Here is a 16,995-nt window from a genome sequence, read left to right on the forward strand (position 1 = left end):
CATGCGTCTTGGTAAGTTATTATATGATCGGAACCAAAGATCTATTTCAATCCAAGGACGAATAAAATGTGGGTGGATGTGGACATTGCCTGTGTGCGCCTGGCCGGCTGCCCTGCGTGGGGCCTTTGGGGCGTTTTTATTTTTATTTTTAATTTATCCTTTCGATTTACCCATCGACGGAATATTAAATATTATCGATCGTTACAGGTTGTGTTCACGTACAAGAATAGACCGCCTGTCATGCATCTTTTGTTTCTCCATCGGTCATATCGCATCCGAAACGTTTCCAGAAGGCTGCATCTTGGCTTTCGCTCTCCACCTTCCCTTTCCCTTTCCCTTTCCATTCCATTCCGAACGCAGGATCCACACCTCCAGGTTACCGTGAGATATGATATGATATCCGACTGCATGCTTAATCAAGTACTTGCTATCGATATCTCCCCTCGCTTTCATACTTGCTCGCACGCACGGCGCACGCATAGCGACCCAAGTATATACCCACGTACTTGCTCCTCTTTGGAAGCAAAAAAGTAAAAGTGTATTCGAGTGACATAATTTGTATACAATCGGTCATATGTATAATAATAATATCTAAAACATTCACACGCCCTCTGCTGGCTCGTCACTCTCGCTATCATCCTCACCTTCCACGTTGATCCTCGCGCCGTCCAACTGCTTTGAGACCTCTTCCACCAGGCCTTCAATGTACTCTCGATCCCTTCCCACCAGCGTCACTGTATTCCTCGGCTTCCCCCACCGTGGATAACTCCCCACCTTCACCCCACGCTCTTGGACTTTTTCCTGGAGCGACGTGAGATAATCCGCCATCTGAGATTCCGGCTGCGGAGTACTGATCATCAATCGAAATATATCTCGATTCGATGCCTCGATCCGTGGGACCAACTCTTTCTCCAACCCGGTGAGCATCTGCTGGAACAGCAACGGGATACCGGGGAGTATGTGAACGTTCTCATTCACGATCGCAACGGGCACCCATAATTCATCGGAAGGGAAATATGCTCGACATCCTGCGCCCGTCGGCAAAGTTGCCATGCGTAATTTCGCCGATAATCTAGAGGATGGGGTATCCCAGTCGAATGTTGCTTCGTTCCTCTTCGACTTCCAAAGGCTCTTCATCCTCTGTAGGGTTTCATCGTGTATTTCCAACGGGACGTCGAACCTGGATATCGATGGCCACGGGTCGCTTATCAGATATGTACGCGCGTGCGGAAGGGATGGGGAGATGGAATGAGAATAGGGGATCTTTTACATACGCCTTTGCGATGCTAGGATAGGTGATGTCATCATGACTGGCGGATGATGAGGTTAGCGATCGGATCGGACCTGCAAGGTCAAATTTAAGAATACGTGACATGTCGGGGGCGTACGTCGGGCCGATTCCGCCGCTGGTTACCACGAAATCGTACTTCTCGGACATTCGCCTGGCGGCCTCGATGATATCCGCCTCATCGTCCGGTATCACCTCGATCCGCTTGAGATCGAGTCCGAGTGAGAAGCAGTATTTCGCAAAGAAGGGACTGTTCGTGTCTACGATCTGGAGGTATTGTGGGTAAAACAAAGGAGAACCCTGTCAGTCCGACGTTCATATTCATGTTCACGGCCACGTCCGGCACCGCACTGATCATGCAAGGATGGAGCGACAATGGGAGCACCTTTCCATTGAGGACTTCATCTCCAATGATCAGACAGGCGGCCGTCTGAATCATCCGTACGGGAGCAGGCGGAGACATTTTTTTGCAAGGAAGGCGATATAAAACTGGCTTCGAGAATAGGAGGGCGGATCCGGAAGGGTTCGAGTGCAAATATTGCGGGATCCGTGCACGTGTGGAGAATCTCAGCATTGAGCTGATTACCTTCCCGTACGCCTGTCTTACCGCGCTTGAAAGGGTTCCACGTGTCGTGATTCTAGCGTGGGCTGTTCTGACCTTTCATCGGCTTCGGTCTGATCTGCCTGTACTTCTTACCCTTATACATCTCGGTATATGTATATCCGGTCGGATCGGGATGCCCTTGTGGCTGTGGTGGGGAGGAACTTGAGGCTGGTGACTGGATACGGATAAGCCACAGCCTCGTGAGCTTATCCTCCTTCGGCTAGCTACCTCGATATCACTACGTACCTGCCCTCCTTACCTCTCGTGAACCCGACATTTCAAGCCGAGTAACCTCAAGCCGAGTATAGATCTCGACATCGTTTCCCGCTATCGTTCGCATCGTCCGCCCGTTCTTGATAGCATATTATAGCGCCTGGCCTTTTGAAAACCATGGTATATCCCGACCGAACGCCTGATTCTAAATCCCCATCTCCATGTTCTGACCGCCCCGCCCGCCCGCTTTTTCTATATTCCTAGGCATCTGAATCCCGACTTTACGTCTTCAGCGAGGAAACGAAGAAACAACTACGGAAGTTTAGGCTTTCTACATCCAGAGCAACAACGCCCCAAGCTCGCATCTGTACGTCACGTTCCGTCGCTCGCCAATGTTACAGGGTGCGGGGAACCTTTTTTTTGTTTGACTAATGCCGGTCGTTGCCTGTAGACGTTATCGATAGGAAGTCGCTGGAAATCAGAGAGGCTGACTCGGAGGTATATACGTCTTTGGAGGATATCGCGGATGCCCTACCGGAGAACACGCCAAGATATGTGGTCCTGAGCCATCCGGTGACACTGGTAGGTGGTTCTCTCTCTCCTTCTCTCTCTCTCTCTCTTCTCTTTTCTCCCTCCCTCCCTCTTTCCATAAATCGAATTTCCTTCGCTCGGCCTGATGACCGAGCGCCTGCCTAGAAATCCGGGCGGTATTCCACGCCGTATGTGCTGCTTTATTATATGCCTGAGAATTCAAACAACGAACTACGGATGTTGTATGCTGGTGCTAAGGAGCTCATGCGAAATACCGCCGAAGTCGGCAAGGTTATGGAGGTTCGGGATGAGGACGACGTGATCGCAGTCAAGGATGCGCTGGTAGATGCATAGATGGAGGGAAGGACTCGAGTGGATATTTGTTTTTTACTGCGGTACACTCTTTATAATTAAGTACCTGCCTGAGTACCTACCTAGCATACATACGTCCATACCTCTGCCGTTTCGCTGGAACGCAAGCACAGCATGCGGGTTTTTCCGACGTAGTATTCTGTTCCCGTTAATGTTGGTAGTTTATGCAAGAGGGCAGTAGCAATCCTGTGTATGGAGTTTCAGTATTAGCGGGTTTGGGACGATCCCTGCGGTTAAATATGTACCAACGGAGAGGTTTAAACGCGCGTAGTAAAAAAAAAAAAAAAAGCTACTTTAAAACAGCGTCCCAAGCCTTTCTGCGATGCATGTTTTTTATTTATTTATTTTCTGCTTTGGGAGAAGTGGAGTGTACCTGGTACATTGGGTTTTAGAAACTTATATGGGGGATGATTGACTTTTCCCAGTCAGGCCACGCTCAGACGAGGGAAGTACTGGTACAAGATGAAGGATGGGAAAAAGCACATGTGATGGGAGTGGGGACTTGGATTGGAAACAAAGAAGGCAAGTTGTCTCGTCAAAAAGCAGGCGACAAGGGTCGGCAGTAGCGCCGCTGGGGAAGTCGGGTTCTTGATCCATTTGTCGAAAGCAAATCAAACAGGTGGGGTGATTCCAGTTTGCCCTCGAATTGTCCCAGCTGGGAAACGGGCCTGCCCAGGAGCCTGTTTGGCGGGAATAAAAAGTTGACAGCGCAGCGCACATCGCCAGTCAGAGGAAGCAGCTAACAGGAACGGTCCCTGGTCGTGGGAGGCATGATCCTTGCAGAGGGCAGCGATCTAAAAAATTTTTTTCTGGTTCCGTGCTTCTTACCTACTCATGTACATACGTACCTTCGTAGACGTGCATGTACGGTGCATGTACGTACGGACGTACATCTTGAATGTGAGTGAATGAAAGCAGGAGGTCGTATTGACAAGGTTGGGGTCGGGTGGAGGTGACATGATTTGCCGTCGGAGAGCCCTTGGGCGCCATGCATGATTGTCAGTGTGGGTTAGAAGAGGGCGTGTAATTGTCATGTAATGTAATGGGGTCCGCCGCAAAGGAAGAAATGCAAAATGCAGACCCAGGTTTGTGGGCCACTTCGTTTCGCCCCCAAATCCGTGTGGCCATCGATCCATCAAGCCCTGTCCTTTTGTCGGCCAAAGCGGCTATTCGATGGAGGGCCTTCCCCTTTCCGCTCCACAGTACCGGTACTTTTTCTTAACCAGAGGAAGAAGAGAACCGGAAGACGGTTCGCTGCATGGTTTCTTGTCTTGTCTCGTCTTGCTGCAGCGTTGGTGTTCTCCACCTTCCGCTGGCTCCTGCTCAGATATCTGGCTCTGGCTTCTGTTCTTCTTGGGTCTCTTTCCCGGGTCTTGGGATCTTGCTTTGGCTGGGGGGTCTTGTCTTGTCTCTGTTGGAATTTGGATCGATTGGGATAAGTTGAGAGAGGTTGAGAGAGAGCATAGGATAGTGGCAACTGTCAGTACGTAAATCCAACAGCCCTTCTCTCTCTTCCTCTTTCCCTTCCAGTTCCAGAGTTTCTCCCTTTAATTCCCTTCCCCCCAATTCGCACTAAGAAAGCACCTAAAACCTTTTCCATCGCCAACGTCAACTTCTTTGACTCTCGCTGCTTTGACTTTGGCTTTGGCTTTGGACCCGGAACAGTGGTTGTCGCTGTCACCAGTTGGTTAGTTCCCTCCCCTCCCCGTTATCCTCTGTACTATACCATCACCATCGTCACCTCCTCCATCACCTCCTCCTCCTCCTCCTCCTCCTCCTCCTCCTCCTCTACCATCATCGCCACCGTCTTGCCACCATCTACACTAATACTACGTCCGATCCCTGCCTTTCCCTCTTTTTCTTTTCTTTTCTTTCCCTCTTTCTTTACCCTTTCCGTCGAACCACCACCACCACCACACCCCTTTGCTTCTGATCAATAAAGCTGACCACCCAACGACCCGACCGTCTGGGACAGACAGACTTACATCCAAACTTGCCGACAGACAGTCTTAAAATCCCATCTGAACTCAGAGACCATTTTCTCGCTTGTAGATTTTATCTCACTTTCGTTTCATTTTATATTTTATATTTTAGTTGCTGTTCTACCGGATCTAAGGACCTGGGTTGTCGTGTTCATTCATCAATTCGCCCTTGCCGATTCCCGACTGCTTGGACCGCCCTCGCCATCTTTTCCCTCTCTGGATGCGATCGATATCTTGAATATCTCGGCGGATGTACATAGTAAAACCTACCGTCTTCAGAAGGACACATCGTTATACCGTATGAACAACAACCTATACCTCCACTAATTCCCGACAACCAGACGTTCTACGCTCTGAGTACCTCTGCCGCGTTCTTGCGACCGATACGAGGCTTTTGATTTTTTTGAATTCAGAACCCCTTCGCAATTCAGAAAAAATGTCGACTCCGCAACCTACCACCGGTGGCCCGCCCGCCGAGAAGGACAAATCGAAAAGACGCAGCATTCAACGATTCGTTTCGAAATTAGTAAAACCCTCCAAAACAAAGAAGCCTGGACCGGCCGAAGCCACACCGGCTGCCGAATCTTCGTACGTCCGACCGAAAGGCAGAAACTTGCAATATATGAAAGTATTTATACGAGGGCGTCGGAAGCTGACATTGATTCTTCCTTTGATTTTAGGTCTGTTAGTGCACCAGGCCCCTCTACCTCTGCTCCGGTTGCAGAGGAGACGCCGGCCGCGAAAACAACCGATCCCGTTCCTCCGACCTCCACCGAGGCAACCGCAGAACCAGCCATTGAGCCGGAAGAACCATCGAAAACAATACCGGAAGTCAGCACGGCTGCCGTTGAGTCCTCGAAAACGAAACCGGCGCTATCGCTCGGTGCCCGACAGCTGGCTGAAAAGCATGGTATCGAGATACCGGAGGACTGGCCTTACGCTGCACGACCTCCTGCTGGCGAGAGAATTGAGAAGCCGATCCGCATGCGTGTCAGACGTTATTGCCATGTCTGTCAAACTTCCTTTGGGAGCGAGAAGACCTGCCCGAGTTGTGGTCATAAACGATGCGTGGAGTGCCCACGTTCACCACCGTATGTTCTATTTCGCACACACGCCTTCTCTATTATCGCAGATCACTAACCAAATCGGCCCCGATCAGTCCCAAGGCGGATAAGAAGAAGACGAAGACGAAGCCAAAGGAGTTCGACCCTTATGAAGGACTCACGATGCCGAGCAAAACGGGAGGTCAGCCTTTGGTATATCGCAAGATCCGTCAACGTGTGCATTGGAAATGTCACAAGTGCGAATCCGACTTCGCTGGCCAGAAAACATGTCCGAAGTGTACCCACAATCGCTGCAAGAAGTGCCATCGAGAACCGTAAGTCCCCTCGCTTGCAATCGTAGCGCCTCCTTTTCCTTCGCTTTTTCGGCGGCTAATGAGACGCAGGAGCCGGAAGCCAACACCAATCGAGGAAATCAAACGAAAGAAACCTGCCAAATGGACATGCTCGGAGTGCAGCGCTAGCGCTAATATCACTAAAACATGTGCAAGCTGTAGCCATCCTAGATGTGTAGACTGCGTCCGAGAAGTGTAAGTTTAATTGCCCCACTTGGCTACCTTCCGTGCAAAAGCAACCATCTCGCTGACCGGCCCGTGCTTGTGATAGCCCCAAGAAGAAAAAGAAGAAGGCTGTTCTTCCTCCGGATTTCGCTTCCGGATCGGATACAGCCGCTGGACAATCTGATATCGAAAAAGTCAGCAGCGCCCTCGCAGCCACCACCATCTCTTAACAAGCCACCCAAAAAAAAACGTTTCGCCGATACCCGGTTCTCTGCCATTGACCCATCGGCACTTCGAGTAACCCGACCGTATTACACCCCCCAAAACCGACGGGCCCCTCTTCGATGTCTTATTTTAGCCCTTTTTCACATTTTCTGACGACAATTGCTTCAGCTCCCTTCTTTTTCCATTTTAGCAGCGTTAACGATTAAATAATCTCACGAATCGTAGAGTTATGATTGTGGTTGGATGATTTGCGCTTGTTGGTCCCTTCGGCCTGGTTTATGGCTCGAATACCATACTTCAGCGGGCTCGCCCTACGATTTGCTTTTACAAATATTGATCTTGTCGCTGACCCTTTATTCTGCACCTTTTTCTTCTCCATTTCCTTCGTCTGCTGCCTTTTGCCCTTTTACACGGCATGTTTTTGATTTCGGGTTTTATATCTCTTTTGGCATCTTTCATCAGAACATAGTAACGGCTCCGCCGATCCGCCAGGTTGGTTCTCGCGATTTTCTCAAGTGACCACAAGATGTATCGAAAAATCCATGTGCGTCTGGTGGTGCGGAGTCATCTATTTTTCATTTCGTCGTGTACTTCGATATAATTCTGGTTCCCATACCGTAACCCCATCCCATAACCCCTCAATACCCCACCCCTATTCCTCGGTCCCTCCTTTCCTTTTTTTTCCCCTGATACCTCCTCTCCTTCAGAAACCACTCTCTCCAAAAACAATCTTGTCAAACTATTACTATCGCAAGAGATATATGTATATATATATATATATACCTATACATGTTTATAGATATACCCTCGTTGGACCATGGTAATTCTAAAAAAAAAAACTCAGTTCGCCCGTGATGAGAGTAGATTCACGATCGAGTATGCTGGGGCCGAATGCGAATCGTCTGCACAGCCTCAGCATGGCCTTGCCGTCATTTGCGGTGGTTGTGACTTATGTAAGCTGTCTGGCGTCGTCACCTTGAGGCGGGCCTTCTCACCCAAGCGGTTACCCTAAAGTCACCCAAGTCACACACCCACCTCGATTCCATCGTCTTCCACCAACAACCAGTCATCTAAAACCTCAACGATAGCAGAGGAGCAGAACGAATATCTTTTTCGCTAGGGCACCTTCATAGCATATTACGGGCTGAAAATGTGTTCTGCCGATTGTTTTCTAGCGGTTCTCGCTGTTTTGTTTCCTCCCATCGCCGGTGAGTATTCGCTGACATCTTCCTCCTCCGCATTCTTATCGGGCTGACGAAGCATCCGCACCGTAGTTTGGGTCAAGCGAGGGGTATGCTCCGCCGATAGCATCATAAACATCGCTCTCCTGTGTCTCGGATACCTTCCCGGCCTTCTCCACGCCTGGTACATAATCGCGAAATACCCCGATCCGTACAGTTACAGCTACGAGCCGATCGAAGGAGGCAACCAACGAGTTTACTATTATACCGCAACATACCCATCCGTCGCTTCCCATACCCAACCCTCGTATGCACCACAGCAGCAGCACCAGCACGGCCAGGACCGCCCACAGAGCCCAAGATCTCAAACAAGACCTCAAACCTATGGAACCACCGCTGCTGCCGCTTCGGTATCCTCTCCATCTCGTCCCGTAACCGAAACCGCAGTTGCGGATACGCGCAAGCCGATACCACAGCCCCAGGATAATCTTCCAGTTGCTAATGGCATGGACCATGGTGAGGGATCTGCTGGACCTTCTCAGCCACCACCGAGCTACAGTGACGTAGTCAAAGGCGATTACAAAATCCAGACTGATTGAGGAGATGCTGTAAACGCTCCGGCGCCCATCTCACGAGTATAAATCATCTCTTCGAGCCACACGAACCGTATTGGAGTCTCCATTACAATATAATTGGTATTTTGAATCGCACTTTACCTTAATTTTCGGGATGGCATGGTTTTTTATGCAGGGGTTTTCTTTGTCTCGGGTTCAGCACCATGGTTCCTGCTTTTTTCTGGTGATTTCCTTTTCCTTTTTTCTTTTCTTTTTTTTTTCTTTGTCACCTTTCTTGCTTTCTTTTGTAGCCGTACTAGCGCCGTGACTCGAGGTTATAACATGGACATCACCGCTGTTCTCACAGATACTTATACAAATAAATGGTCATGCTATACCTGGGCAGCTTGCATCCCAATGGTGCGCATTTACCGCAGGTGAGAAGGGAAAGAAAAGAAATCTCGTAAACACACCAAGTCTCTATTCCTATGCCTCTTCCTCCTTCTCTAAGAAACTGGAATCGATGGCGAGCCTCCGTTCAAATTTATTCCACCAAGATTGGAATTCTCTCATGGGAACCATCTCGGATCCCGGCGGACCGGAGCTAAAGGATCCCAGGTAATTAAACGCATTCTTTATTATTCTTCTCGCCAACGTTAAAGTAGCAGCGCTGTCTCTGTGTGCTAGAGCGTTTGAGTCCGACATACCATCCCGAGGGACGAGTGCACCCCCGGACGGTTGAGAGTTCGCCGGAGCGGATAGAGAGAGGTGAGCAGGAAGCATCATGAGCTTTTGCTGGGCCTGCCCTATGGGTTCTATCGATATCCCGAGTTGGGCCGTCACGTTTTCTCCTCCGGTGGGATAGAAACCGGACTCGTCAACCATATTGTCCGAGGCGTTGGTGCCCGCTGCTGCTGCTGCTGCCCCACTCTGAGTATTACCCCTCAACCGGAATATCGCAGATTGCTTCTCCATCGACAGTCCACCGAGAAGCTGGAACGGTTTGCCAGGCCATTGGAAATAAACAGTAGCAGCGTAATCCGGTGGAAGCTGGGTGTCCGGGAGGAGAAAGACAACGATGTGATTGACGGTTTGTGCTGAAGGGAGGACGAAGAGAAATTCGGTTTGGGAAACGGCCTGAAGATTTGTCTGCACTGATGTGAGCAAGTTACTTCAGTTAGTCTTTATCTTTTCCTTTCTTCTTTTTTTTTTTCTTTGCTTTAATTTTTTGAGGGGACGGGATGATGGTGATGCGCGCTCACAACTGGCTATCTCGAGGGTATCGGGTAGGTGCCCAAACCTTGTCGCCCTGCGCAAATACACCCGAACATGATGGCGGGCTTGCTGGAGGCTCTTTCGTCGGAAGCAGTGGAGACGGCCCAAGGATTAAGGCTTGTGGCAGTAGCGATAAAGCATGTGCGTGTGTGCTTGTGCAGCTTGAAGATGTTAAATTTCGTCACAGTCGCCCCGGCTTGTTTTTGATGCTGGAGTCTTGGCGTGCGTATGCAACTTGCCCGAGTTGAGTAGCTATGGCGTATGTGCCTACGCAGAGGTACAATGTACCGCTGAAGGTTTGGGATTCGAATGTATATATACCATCAACCGATATAGACTCCGAGACGCCAGAGGTAACGAAAGGAAAGGAAGGCGAAATGTAGGTACAAGAATTTGAAGGTGCGATTATAAGAACGGATCGGACCGAGGCATCGGACTCTTCACCCTCCTCCCCGCATTCCCTCGAGAAGGACTTACGTCTCGACTCCTCGACACCGCGGCCAGATGCTCACGGCTTGATATACGACTGCCCATCCTAGATCCGTACGGGCCCAAGTTTAACCCCAAACCTTTGACATTACTGGTGGACACCCCCCGCCTCATCGTACCGCCCCTGCTCCCGCTATCATTATTACTCGCATTTCCCATATCGTCGTCGTCGTCGTAGTCAGCGAGTTCGAAGAATGACGGCGTCGTAGGCCCGCCCAATTCTATATCTTCGCCAATTCTCTCATATACCACACTACTACCACCCGCCGCGGTGTTCTTTCTTCCCCTGCCACCCAAAAACCAATGTAGATTCAATTTCCGCGCTAATCGGTGGCGTCGGTCCCGACCCAACAATAGATAGGAGGCGAATGAGAAAATCAAGAGGAATAGTATTATTCCGGGGATCCGACGGTTTGAATTGGTGTTGTTCCAAAGCGCTCCATGCCAATGGTCCGAATCATCTTCTAGTTCCGGTTCCGTACCCGTTGTGGGGACGGGAACACCTGATACGGAGCCACCGATCGCTGTTGAAGTCGGCGGCACCGTTGGTCTGTGAGGTTTTGATGGTGTTTTTACAGGATTATCGCTACCTGCGTATTCAAAATCGACAGGTATCGCCTCGCCTGTGAGAGTATTGCTTCCGAACCCGACAGGTAAAGCATGCTCTGAGTTTCGTTTCGGAGGGATTACAGATGTTGCGTATAGGACCATCTTTCCGAGTGTCCAGGATACTTCTACGTCGTGGATATCGTCCACAGCTTGGAACGGATCGAGAAATCCCTTGTCTTTGGCGCCCCCGATCAATTCCTCGGTGGTGTTATGCCCTGACCCACTTGTATCTAGGCCGATCCTTGGGACTCCTATCCCGTCGTGGAGGACACTCATCACCCAGCTAGCTCGAAAGCAAATTGATATCGCCTTTTCGGCATCAACCTTTTTCCCCCACTCGTGTTGATGTACTTTGTCCCTGATAGCATCCCAAGATTCTGAACAATACTCCTTTACTCTCTTAGAGTATGTCGCGAGGTCGTATGCTTTTGTCTCGTGTCCCATTTCAAAAACTTCGTGAGTGGTGTGCCAGTATTCCGATACTCCGAGGAAGTGATTGATGTCGAAATCTGCCTGAGGAAAGTGATGCCCATCCAATAGGCATGCAACGCCGTTACAAGGTATCTTGCCGTCGGATAAGAGTGGGTGAACCTGAAGTTGGCACTCATCGAATTTTCCAGTGCCGAATAGATATGGCTTTTTTTCAGAGGCCGGTGGGTTTTCCGATCCGGTGCCGCTGGACTCAACTTCTTTGCCATCCATCGTCGCTGTCAGTCCACGGTGGAGACACGGGTCTGGGAGTTCCAGGACATTTTCGCCGCCGGATGCCTCTACTAGCTTTTCGAGATAGCGGGACCTTGCTTCGTGTACTCCAAACCCTAGCCAGGTTGTAACGAACACCTTATACTCCACCGATTCCCCGCTAAGCTTTCGCATCCGGAGTAGTTTTAGATCATCGGCGTGTTTCTCAGTTTCTGTCGCATTTGGTACGAACGCGATTTGGGCGCTGGCACCCCCCATATCAAGAAACCCATAAGTGTGGTGGTTCTTCCCATGATCATGTTTTTGGGTTGCATCAAAGGAACCAATCAAGTAATTCGCGGCGATCCAGCCATAAAGGCCTTCCGTCTCCCCTGTGATGGCCTGAATGTGAAGGCTGCAATCCGGGAGTAGGAAGTTCGTGTTCTGAACTGCATAGTTACATATCTCCGTGAGCAGAGCCTTTCGTTCCCATACGGGTAGCAGTCTAACCCCGGCGGTCGCCAATAGAAACAACGGAGTCTCGGGTATCTGGTCCGGAGGGATAATTGTTCGAGCATGCGCAAAGAGTTCCTCGAGATGGTCCGGGCCAACGTTTTCGATCTTGTCCGCAAAAGACGATACGCCTTGAAGGGGCAGGTTAGATGGCCCGTGTAAGGGGGGTGTCGAAATGACGTACCAGGTCGAATCTTTTTAATCCACTTTTTCTTCGTTGAAATCAGAGGAAGGCTATCTAATTCCTCGGGAGTCGCCTTCTCCCGCTGTGACATATGATCGTGCCATCTGTATATGTATATCCGGGTGCCCTGCATGCAAAGAGTAAGTCAATCTTGATTTGGCCACGGTTGGGGTTTCTCGTCGTATGCTACCGATGAACCAGCATCCAATACACAGCCATAGCGCCCTAGGTAGGAACATGTATTAGACGTTGCACCAATTTAAGGGTCGCGAGAGAGGTATGTGATTTACAGTCTTTTCGTCGTCGGGATTCCAAGTCCATCGTGAGAATCACTCGGTCATTCCAGGATTACGAAGGCTCGCGAATTGAAAGACCTAGGGTTAATTTCTGCGGGATAAGGAGCCGCGATTGCCGCAATGGGGAGGGAGAATAAAAATGGTAGCGATGGTCTCGAGCATGAGGAAGCCAGGGTCAAGGGCTCTGCGCGGGTGCCGTTTGTAAATATCTCTCCGTAAGAGGCTGGCATGGTGGATGGAGTCGGGAAGTTAACCAGGCTATCCACCTTGCTGGGCGGTGGTACGTCCATAAACACCACGCCGCGCCACGCCAACTCCTTGCATTTGCCCGAAAGTCTGAGCTATTTTTGGGTGTCCCCCCACATGCAGGTACATGATACCTACTTATAAGTACTGATAGGTATATACAAGGTCGTGAGGAGGTCCATTAAGAACCTGATCCATAAGTGATCGAAGAAGAGAAGTATCTACAAGATATACCACGGCTTAATGCAGCCGCTTCAAGGCCTCCACTATATTCTTCATCTCACCAACCGTACATTCGATCCGTGAATTCTCATCATCGCTTGCCCCGTCAATAACCATCTTCATTGCCTCTTCGTCAAGGTCCAAGAACTTCTCAACAAGCTCGCCGTCAACGAATCTAAACGGCTCATCTGGTTGTATACCTTTGGTATTGTAGGCCCGATATCTGTACCACCTCGAAATGTCAGAGCTTCAAACATGTTTCACTTTCACAGAAGTAGGCATATAACAGGTTCTTGGGGGAGGGTTTACTTACTTATTGAAATCCAAGTCACCGATTCCTTTAACAACCTTCGCCATGTTAACCTGACATTTCATTAATATGTCAAAATAATCCGGGTGTATCAAGCCTAGCATAAACAGCCCTCCGTCAACAGTCCCCAGGTATGCCTTTGGTTGCACAACATATCCCTGTGTAATCGGGTCATTGATCCTGCGAATACGGTTGACCATTTCCCCAAGTCTGATTTCGCTCAACGGACGCATTCGCCTAGTATCATCATCGGTAGCCCCAGTGGATTCACGGCGTAAGAGCACCAAGTTCCCCTCGGAATCCGCCGATATGCATGTGTCATCGTCGAGGGCTTCTAGGGCAGTTATCCAACTGACGCCGTACTGTCGGCAGACTTCTACGAGCTTATCATTTTCTCCTTCGTCTCCTTCGACTACTTCAAGCACCATGACACCTTTGACCAAATCGCCAACGAAAACCCTCATACCACAAACGGATAAAACCACCGGGAGGGTAGCCGCTCGAACAGAGGATATATGTTGGATTGAAACATCCAGTGACTCGCTTGTGTATAAAAGCCGATAAAGATCAATCTGCACGAACAGTCAACAGCCGAAGAAATTTCCCAAGGGAAATATATGTACATTGCTTACACTTTTGTTTAGACCCGCTAGAATATAGCCCTTCACTATCGAAAGTGAGTGACAAGCTCCAGGGAGCTCTAACTCTGCGACTAGTCTAAGCATCTTATCCGCCCCCAGCTCGAGAAAAAGTAGTCGTCCCTTTTCGCTCTCGTCGGCATCATTGCCAATGGCCGTTCCTACAACAAATTTTTCCGAAAATGTACCATCTGGATTTGCGAGGGAAGCACACACCAAGCTTTCGACAAGCTCGTTCGGGTACAATTCATAAGCGTCGATTTTATCATAGAAGTTTTCGTCGATGACATGGATATAACAACTGCTCGACTCCATGCCGGTGGCCGTATCGATGGAATTCCTAATCGTAGCAACACCATACGCCTTCTTCTCTTTGGAAAAAGCCACTCTTCGCGCAAACTGGTGGAGCGGCGACATCTGTGTGTGTGTAGTCCGAGCCTCGTCAATTTTCGCTATAAATACGCTCTCATCAGTTGCGACGACCACGGTGTCTGGGAATGCTTCCGCGTTGAATGCAACAACCGACGAAGCCTGGTTCAGAGTAATAGCGGAATATACTGTTCTACCTTCCTCCCCGTATACCATTGTTGGGCGTTCTCCAGTAGCAATAACGCACGAGGAATCGTCCCCAACTTTTCGGGGTAAGGCTTCGAACGTAACAGTTTGGGTTCCAAGCCGTATCCGTTTCTGGTCACTGAGAATGCTTGGGTCTTTGGTGATTGTATAGGTTAAGACTTCTCCGTCAGCCATTCCTACAAAGAGGGAGGAGGGACCGTCTTCCTCCATGTTCGCAACCATGATCGACCTTGGGACAGAACCTTCAGATACGGCTAGATGTTCTTCCTTTATGCTCTTAAGATCTGGTATTCGTAACAGCGCCAGTGATGCGGGCATCCAAAACCCCACTACCAGGAAATCCGAGGTCTTTTGAGGTATGTGAACACACGATACCTCATTCTCAAAAGTGCGATTTGCCACCTGCTTGATAGAATCACCCGACAGATCGAATAATAAACACACTCGGCCGTTCAGAACTACCACAAGTCGTGTACCAGACAGAGATGCCATGATTATTTTGGCACCAGCTGGCGGAGTCCAGTCCCGTAATTTGCTAGTTGCCTTTTCAACAAGTATCACCTTGAACGGAGTAACCTGGACGAGTTTATCAACTCCCACATTCCCGGCTACTAGTGTCGTTGTATCCAGAAAGAAATTCCCGAAGGTCTCGACCTCCTCGACCTCCCCATCGGTCCCGAAAGAGAAGGCCCGAGTTTCATGAGCGAAAGAGAATAGAAGGGTATCATCGAAACTTTTGGTAACGTTAGTAGAAATTGTCTAGAGGTTGCGCTGTTGGCCAAAATCTCACCCGTCATCCAGTACTGTCCGTTTGAGGGCCCACATGTTTTGAACACCGCTCATTTCCCCCAATAGCCCAACGTCTTGAATACCGACGCCACTTCTTACACTCCGGAGACCACCGTCATAAAACCCTCCACTGCAAGTGAGTATCATCGTCTGGCCAGCGGAGTACTGGTGTATTTCTTCACCGCCAACCTCGGTTCCTAATACGATAAAATCGGATATCGGAGCTAGGTTGGGAAGTGAGTGTACTATTTCGATTCTCGGGCTCTTCGACGATATCTTTACAAGTGTAGAATCTCCGAAATGTGACCCTAGGAAAACGTATCCATTATCCAGGTACACGATTGTTCGAGCTTGACAGACCTGCATCCAAATTTTTACGTTTAGCCCACTAACCGCGGTAAAAGTATTTTTGGTGCAATTAAAGGTGTATACCTCACCAAGGTTTTCGATCCTCATATTAATCAACTTGCTGTTTTCGATAACGAGGAGAAGAAGATACAAGTGTCCCAGTTCATCACTGAGAAGATATCTCCCCGAGTCAACTTTTCCGTAGGTCACGAAACTTGTCGGCTCGTGCAGAGGCTTCTTCATAGGTGCTGTCCTTTCAGGATGGAAGTACGAGACCATCTGCTCCCCGATTACAAGTATCCCCCCTAATTCGAGAAGAAATATATTTAACGGGGGTTTAGTTCGCGGGGGCTCAGCCATTAGAATTGCATACCTGTAGGATTTGGAACTGGAATCAGGATCTTAGCACCATGGTCCAAGTTATTGGCTTTGATACCCCATTGTGTGAACTCCGGGTCCTTTACAGCCCGTTTTGTCACGTTCACCTCGTACGTGATGAGATGGACGGATTTCTTTGAATCTAAATATAAAACCGCAATAACTGGCACATTGGTCCCATAGAGAAATGCCATATTGATGACTTTGAGCTCGTTCATACGGATGGGACAAGGATGATCTAGATTCCCAATCTCTGATTCTTGGAGTTGTGCATGCCTCCCTCTGCCTTTGGACTGCCTTTTGATAGGAATAGCCATAAATATACCCTCATAAAGGTATAGGCCCAGTAGCCTCCCTTCAGGGTCCGCCAAATAGATGTGGCCGACCTGGGCAGGCCGCTGGAACCTATCCGTAACATCATGCGCCTTCCTTTCGTTCCGAATAGTGCCAGTTCTAGGATCCCAGGAAACAGTGAAATATTCGTATCTATCGGTTCCAAGAAATAAGTGATCAAGGGTAGATTGCTGAGGACGAAGGGAGAGCAGTCCGGTCACACGGCCGTAGACTGCAAAGTGAGCGACCTGTTCAAGCCCTTCAGGGACGAGGTCGTAAATCTCGATGCGATTGGACTTCCTAGGTGTTATCTATAAGTCAGAACCCCCACGATATGTCTGGAAACTGGGTGGTTGTGTAAAACTCACGCGATTATTAGAGATTCCCTATCTGTGTGGATGAACCGGCATTTGATGGCGTGGCGTATGCTAGATGCCCTGTGTATCGGGGCCAAATACGCCATGATGCCAGCAAACCTGAGGCGTTTCGTCGGGGCGAGTCCTAGTTCGAGCTGATGATCGTGGCAAGCTTGCGAGTTTGAGATTCTAACTACCTGCTGCTACTCAGGTTATAAGTGGTTGGTAATAGGTAAAAAGT

The 16,995-nt window shown here is 49.4% G+C and overlaps 6 protein-coding genes across 6 annotated transcripts; 3 read left to right on the plus strand and 3 right to left on the minus strand.

Annotated features, from left to right (window-relative positions):
- Positions 1-600: 600 nt before the first annotated feature.
- DFL_006185 (uncharacterized protein) lies at positions 601-1,751 on the minus strand (the record flags this gene model as incomplete). The annotated part of the gene is made up of 4 exons (XM_067635564.1): positions 601-1,180; positions 1,275-1,310; positions 1,389-1,588; positions 1,674-1,751. 4 exons carry the CDS (start codon positions 1,749-1,751, stop codon positions 601-603), a joined length of 894 nt encoding a protein of 297 aa, XP_067489980.1.
- A 531-nt stretch (positions 1,752-2,282) lies between these two features.
- On the plus strand, positions 2,283-2,990 carry DFL_006186 (Actin-depolymerizing factor domain; the record flags this gene model as incomplete). Its single annotated transcript, XM_067635565.1, has 4 exons — positions 2,283-2,285; positions 2,370-2,472; positions 2,557-2,687; positions 2,802-2,990. The coding sequence occupies 4 exons, from the start codon at positions 2,283-2,285 to the stop codon at positions 2,988-2,990; spliced, it is 426 nt and encodes a 141-aa protein (XP_067489981.1).
- A 2,436-nt stretch (positions 2,991-5,426) lies between these two features.
- On the plus strand, positions 5,427-6,781 carry DFL_006187 (uncharacterized protein; the record flags this gene model as incomplete). Its single annotated transcript, XM_067635566.1, has 5 exons — positions 5,427-5,578; positions 5,671-6,081; positions 6,150-6,368; positions 6,438-6,581; positions 6,658-6,781. 5 exons carry the CDS (start codon positions 5,427-5,429, stop codon positions 6,779-6,781), a joined length of 1,050 nt encoding a protein of 349 aa, XP_067489982.1.
- Positions 6,782-7,926: 1,145 nt separating this feature from the next.
- DFL_006188 (uncharacterized protein) lies at positions 7,927-8,556 on the plus strand (the record flags this gene model as incomplete). Its single annotated transcript, XM_067635567.1, has 2 exons — positions 7,927-7,984; positions 8,051-8,556. The coding sequence occupies 2 exons, from the start codon at positions 7,927-7,929 to the stop codon at positions 8,554-8,556; spliced, it is 564 nt and encodes a 187-aa protein (XP_067489983.1).
- A 441-nt stretch (positions 8,557-8,997) lies between these two features.
- On the minus strand, positions 8,998-12,583 carry DFL_006189 (uncharacterized protein; the record flags this gene model as incomplete). The annotated part of the gene is made up of 6 exons (XM_067635568.1): positions 8,998-9,665; positions 9,812-9,947; positions 10,264-12,209; positions 12,263-12,389; positions 12,453-12,487; positions 12,553-12,583. The coding sequence occupies 6 exons, from the start codon at positions 12,581-12,583 to the stop codon at positions 8,998-9,000; spliced, it is 2,943 nt and encodes a 980-aa protein (XP_067489984.1).
- Positions 12,584-13,044: 461 nt separating this feature from the next.
- On the minus strand, positions 13,045-16,861 carry DFL_006190 (uncharacterized protein; the record flags this gene model as incomplete). Its single annotated transcript, XM_067635570.1, has 7 exons — positions 13,045-13,249; positions 13,340-13,908; positions 13,969-15,283; positions 15,341-15,699; positions 15,772-15,992; positions 16,061-16,698; positions 16,767-16,861. The coding sequence occupies 7 exons, from the start codon at positions 16,859-16,861 to the stop codon at positions 13,045-13,047; spliced, it is 3,402 nt and encodes a 1,133-aa protein (XP_067489985.1).
- Between the last annotated feature and the right edge of the window lie 134 nt (positions 16,862-16,995).

The sequence above is a fragment of the Arthrobotrys flagrans genome, assembly GCF_004000055.1.
Source record: "Arthrobotrys flagrans strain CBS H-5679 chromosome Unknown unitig_9, whole genome shotgun sequence".
NCBI lineage: Eukaryota > Fungi > Ascomycota > Orbiliomycetes > Orbiliales > Orbiliaceae > Arthrobotrys > Arthrobotrys flagrans.